General features: G+C 33.0%; 1 protein-coding gene across 1 annotated transcript; it reads right to left on the bottom strand.

Moving 5' to 3' along the window:
* Positions 1–524: 524 nt before the first annotated feature.
* LOC112516824 (basic form of pathogenesis-related protein 1-like) lies at positions 525–1,161 on the bottom strand. Its single transcript, XM_025124056.1, has one exon. It carries the CDS (start codon positions 1,159–1,161, stop codon positions 652–654), a length of 510 nt encoding a protein of 169 aa, XP_024979824.1. The 3' UTR covers positions 525–651.
* Between the last annotated feature and the right edge of the window lie 4,834 nt (positions 1,162–5,995).

Genomic DNA, 5,995 nt, shown 5'->3' with positions numbered 1-5,995 from the left:
TTTGATACTAATATCGATATATTTTTGTCAAATTTTTATGATATATTCAAACATATATTTTATTCAAAAATAAAAACAGCATCGCTTTCTCAAAATCACATAAAGCCATATTATAACATCGACTGAGATAAATAATAAAATGAAATATTAAAATTATGATGTATCTCGCTGCATTGCGTGAGTACGCTTCTAGTATATATATATGGTTGGGTTCACGTGATACCAAGGATTTTTCTTGAGACCCGTGAGACCAATTTATGTTCATTGATCAACTTTATAAGCTAATGATCTAATGGTCTAAAGTTGTACGGTGACAATTTTGTAATTATTGAGAAATCTCGTAGCAATTTTGTGATTATGAATGTTGAGATTGTAGATCTAATCCAATGGTTGGGAATTGGTCTTACGGGTCTCACGAAAACCTTTAGTCTCACATGATCCTAAGTCTCTCTCTCCTTATATATATATAAACTAATAAATATTAATATAAATCTCATTTAAGATAAAAGATGCACAACAAATAGAGACAAAACAAAATCACATTAATTAGTGCATTTCGGCCAAAGCAAAAGACAATTATTCAATCATTTTGTACAATACAAGTTGTCATATAATTGTAAATCGATGTTCTTACAAAAGACATTGATTTATTTAATACGGACGTTGGCCCTCATAATTCCCTGGGGGATCATAACTGCATATCACAAACCACCAACTATTACGACACTTAACCTTAGCACACCCGAGCTGAGTAGAATCGTGCCACACCACTTGCGTGTAGTGACGGCACTCATCACCGACACATGAATTTGATACATACTCGTAGTATGGTTTCTCCCCAACCCACATATTGACAGCATCAGTTGCAGTGAATTGGTCACCATAACCTTCAGCCAGGTTTTCCCCGAAAGGCCCTTCGGAGTGGCGCAAGTCACAATCACCAAGTCTATGGTATGCATACCCACGAGCATAGGTTGCTAGGGTCGTGTTCCACGTGAGGGGTTGCACCCCGACCTGGGCTCGAGCCTTGTTGTGTGGAACGAGGAAGTCTAAGCCCATGTCTTTGTTGGGAGGTAGGAAGGCTAGACCCAAGGGGAGATGTGTGAACCATGAGAGCATAAAGAGAAAAATGGCTAACGATTTGATCCTAATTAGCTCCATTTTGTTTTGGTGCAAATGGAGCACAAGAGCAATGGCATTACTTGTTGGCTTGTTGCTATTTATATAGAATTGATATTTGGACTCTTTTCTTTTGTCCTTTTTATCAACTTATATATACTGTATTATAAAACATTTGACAAAAGCTCTTAAAAACCATTTTTTATGCATGAAGTATTGTTTATTGAATGCATATGTTATTTATCGAGACAGTATCAAAAACCATCGTGACCATTGAATAAATAAATGAAGAAGTACATGATGGCCCCCGAATAAATATCCATATCATCGAGGAGAACCTATTTAGAGTATCTCGAGACCATAAAAAAAGTACACGTAAAAGTTCAACATGGATCATCTTAAAAGTAACTAAATAATCGAGAACCTATCAGACGTCCAACCAAAATATGAACACGGAGGTACAGACGGACCACATTGAGGGATTGTTTTTATTGGTTTTTCTTTAAGTCTTGTATGGATAAAATTGTCTGTGTAGATTAATATGCTTGTAAAGATTAGGGAGATTTTTGTTTGGGAGGGGGTTTTCAGGAGCTGTCTTTTTTAATTGGAAGGAATAAGTTTGGAAGAGGCTTGATTTTCTGTATAAAATTTTCTCTTACAAGCTTACTAAATAAGTCAATTTCTATGTCAAACAAGACAGACCCTAAGCATTAATTTTATATTTAGTAAGAGTAGATTTTGTGAATGATTTGAAATTTTCCAATGTATTTTTGCACAAGTCAAGAGTTTTCATAAAAATAACTGTTCTACCTTTTTAAGGTAGAAGCTAGTTATGCATCCCTTATTTTAAGTGGACAACTAGATTCGTTTAGTTTGATTTAAACTATTCACATGTCTAGTAATAGTAATAGTAGTGAGGGGCCGTTTACTAAGCACTTACTTGGTAAGTGCTTACGGATAAATCTTCTCATCGCATGAACATGACAATGGCCAAAAATCTTACCGGGTAAGAGCGACGAGAAGGATGAAGAGTCTTACCCGATAAGTGAGGATGCCGACTCTACTCTTACCCAGGTAAGCGCTTACCCAGTAAATTGTTGTATTCTATATATTTTGATGTACTAAAATCTTGTATATCAAAATAAATTATAATATTGACTCCTATCAATAAACGCTTATTAAATAAGCATTTGGGTAAACGGGCCCGTGCAAACAATTCCCTCCTAACCCATGTTTCATGACGTTGATTATTGCTAACTTTCAGAAATTCACATGGAGCAAAAGGGAAGCCTGCAGTCGCAAGTGGAACTTATAATATAACCTTCAAGTCAAACCACCCACTAATATTTCTATTATTCCCGTGAATCATTCTGACCCAAAACCTTTAACTTTTAGTCCTTCTACATCTGTAATAGCATTTTTAACAGATTCTTTAAAATAAATAGTTAAAAATCAAAATCTAAAGAAAATTTATATTCAATCTGCATCAGTTTCTTCATTTTAGAAAATACAGTATGAATTATATTATTAAAATATCTAATACATTTCATAGGAATGAAATCTACCATTCCAATTCCATCAGAATCCTCCAAACCAAACCTACTCCAAGAACCGAATTTTGACCGACTATCTGTTATTATTCTTCCTTTTATCATCTATAATATATTATAAAACATTTGACAAAAACTCTTAAAAAACATTATTTATGCATGAAGTACTGTTTATTAATCCATATTACTTAAAATTTAACATTACAAGTAAATTATGCGTAAGTACAACTTATTAAAGTTGCATCTTTGAATTCGTATATCTAACTGCAGATAAACATAATCAAATTCCGGATAAATATCTTGTTTTAAATATAAATTTTTTAAAATATAATTAGGATAATAATTGAGTTATAACAGAATTTTTAATTATTATTCTTATAAAAAATCATATTATTAAATCATAAACAAATTATTTTGTTATTAAATCTAAACTAAATTATAATTACAAAATTGAATTAAATAAATTACATAAAAGCCAATAACTTTTAAATAGTTAATTTGATATATTTATTTTCGAATTTTTATGATACATTTAAATTTATATTTTATTCAAAAATAAAAACATTATCTCTTTCTCAAAACCATATAAAAACCGTATTATAACGTATTCAGAGAATAAATAAAACAAAATATTAAAAGCGAGATATATTTCGCTGCATTACGCAAATACCCTTCTAGTTTTCTTAAATGCCAATTGGTTTCCTTTTAAGAGTATCTGATTTGAATATCACTTTCTCCTACTTTTCTATCTCATAACAATATTCTTCATATTTTCTATTTTGTAAAGCTACTGAGCTTACCTCAACTGAGACAAGAATTTCCTATAAATATCAATTTGAATAGGCTTTATAACATATAACGATTAACTAAAAGGGTGGTGCCTGATTGGTTTGAGCTTGGCTCCAAAGGTCAAAAGTACTTGGAGGTCCCAGGTTCAAATCCAAGGAGAAATAAAAATCTCCTTGTAGCCACGGAGGTTTAAATGCGGTGACTCCGGGCTATCTGCAAAGCAGGTGATCGCCCTGGGATTAGTCGACTCGCATAGCGGGTTGGATATCCAGGTTAATAAAAAAAAGGGAAAATTGCACCAAAATGGAACCAACTTTCACATGATTCTTATTTTGGGGAACGAACTTTCAAAATCGTCATTTTAGGGAACCAACTTTCACCTGATTCCCATTTTGGGGAACCAACTTTCAAAATTGTCATTTTGGGGAACCAACTTGCACCTAATTCTTATTTTGGGGAACCAACTTGCAAAATAATTATAGAAAAATGGGAAAATTACACCAAAATGGAACCAACTTTCACTTGATTCCTATTTTGGGGAACCMAACTTTTAAAATCGTCATTTAGGGGTCTCTATCGAACTTTTTGTTTATTTAAGGGTCTGATTGATCTGTTGAACATGTAACAGATAATTTAAGGGTCTCTATCAAATTTTTGGTTGGATTTGCCAAATTTGATTTAAACTTTAATATTGACACAAATTGGTTAGATATAAAAATCTTAAATGTGATATTTAATATTTATTTTTTATTGCATCAATTAATTTTTTTTTTATTAAATTGATTTTTTTATTGCATTAGTAAAAAACAATTTTTATCGTGGTAATTTGGATTTTTTTCGAAAAATCTTCAATTTGATATCTGAATTTAAAAAAACWAGATTTGAAATGAAAAATAGATTTTMTTGCATTAATTTTTGAAAAGAAATGAATTTTAGTTATTTTTCTATAATTATTTTGCAAGTTGGTTTCCCAAAATAGGAATCAGATGCAAGTTGGTTCCCTAAAATGACGATTTTGAAAGTTGGTTCCTCAAAATAGGAATCAGGTCCAAGTTGGTTCCCCAAAATGACGATTTTGAAAGTTGGTTCCCCAAAATAGGAATCAGGTCCAAGTTGGTTCCCCAAAATGACGATTTTGAAAGTTGGTTCCCCAAAATAGGAATAAGATGAAAGTTGGTTCCCCAAAATAAAAATCAAGTGAAAGTTGGTTCCCCAAAATGACGATTTTGAAAGTTGGTTCCCCAAAATAGGAATCAGATGAAAGTTGGTTCCATTTTGGTGCAATTTTCCCTAAAAAAAACACATAACAATGTTGTATTTTGCATATGAGTTTGATTAGATGAATGAAATAACCTTTGCATGTGTTCAAACGATGGAAATTATCATTCGTGTTTCCTCCCAAATGGGGAAGAAAGAGAGTAGGAAAAATTGCTACGGTTTCACTTCCCATGTCCCTAAAACTGGCAACGTTTGACTAGATGCAATTAAGAGAATAAAGGAATCTTGCAAACCTGAATCAGAAGCTTGTAATTTGTTTCTAATGATGATAACACACATCGATGATCTTAGCAAGAAAACTTGAGAAAAAAAAAGTGTCGTGCTAAGATTAAAGCAAGTAAAGCCACATCAATATAAAAGTCAACAACTGTAATAATAGGGGGTGGAGATATGTTATAATTCGTCATGATATAGCTGATAATTTTTGCATCATGTGTTGAAAAGTTGCACAAAACTTAAAAACACAAGATAACTACTTCAGGACTTGTAGTGCGACCGAACTTGGACAGCTCTGCCACTTTAACTCTTCATTTACCCGTTTAGAGTTTACCCACTTTGTGTTGATGTAAACGCCCCGAGGACTATATTCATTAATACATGTGTACATGAAGTACTTGATGGTTTAAGAACATAAACACAAACATATATTAATTACCAGAAAGAACAACTATCCCGTCTGCAGACACTATTGATAATTCTAGAAGAGTAGAGTCGAGGTGCTTTGGAGACAAGTAATCGAATGCATCTGACACCATGACAAGTGAAAATGATCTTGACTTGTAAAGGAGAGGAAACTTGATATTAGCTATACCAACAGAGCCTTTACGTATAAGATTTAAACAGTTTGCATCATTGTCATCTGAGTCGTACGGCTCCAAACCCCATGCTTTAGGGTCCTCTTCTTTTAATAATTTGCAATACCCTATGCATGTTATCACCATATGCTTTCTTCAGATGAGGTAATGCTTGAAAGATTTCTGATGAGCATGAAGCACCAGATGGGACATTTAACCGAATAAATTAATGGTCGTTACAGTTAGAGACAGTGGGTGGAAGCAAATGAAAATGATTGACGCTCTGGTACAATTTTGAAGCTGAACCCAACCTGACACATCTCAATTGATCTCATAGAATCCTGGATAACGGCTTGAAAATTCATGGTAGTCTTGGATGTACTCGAACTGGTGACTTGTGGAGAGCATGAGGAGGCATACATAGATGGGAGAGGTACACGTGCCTCTTTATTTTTTTTTTTTTTT

Source organism: Cynara cardunculus (genome assembly GCF_001531365.2).
Source record: "Cynara cardunculus var. scolymus isolate 2C chromosome LG 8, CcrdV1, whole genome shotgun sequence".
Taxonomy (NCBI): Eukaryota; Viridiplantae; Streptophyta; class Magnoliopsida; order Asterales; family Asteraceae; genus Cynara; species Cynara cardunculus.
The sequence above is the reverse complement of the archived record's forward strand: the minus strand, read 5'-3'. Positions and strand labels throughout refer to the sequence as shown.

Excerpts from the sequence above, each read along its gene's own strand:
- LOC112516824 (XM_025124056.1), bottom strand. The coding sequence starts at position 1,161 with ATGGAGCTAATTAGGATCAAATCGTTAGCCATTTTTCTCTTTATGCTC.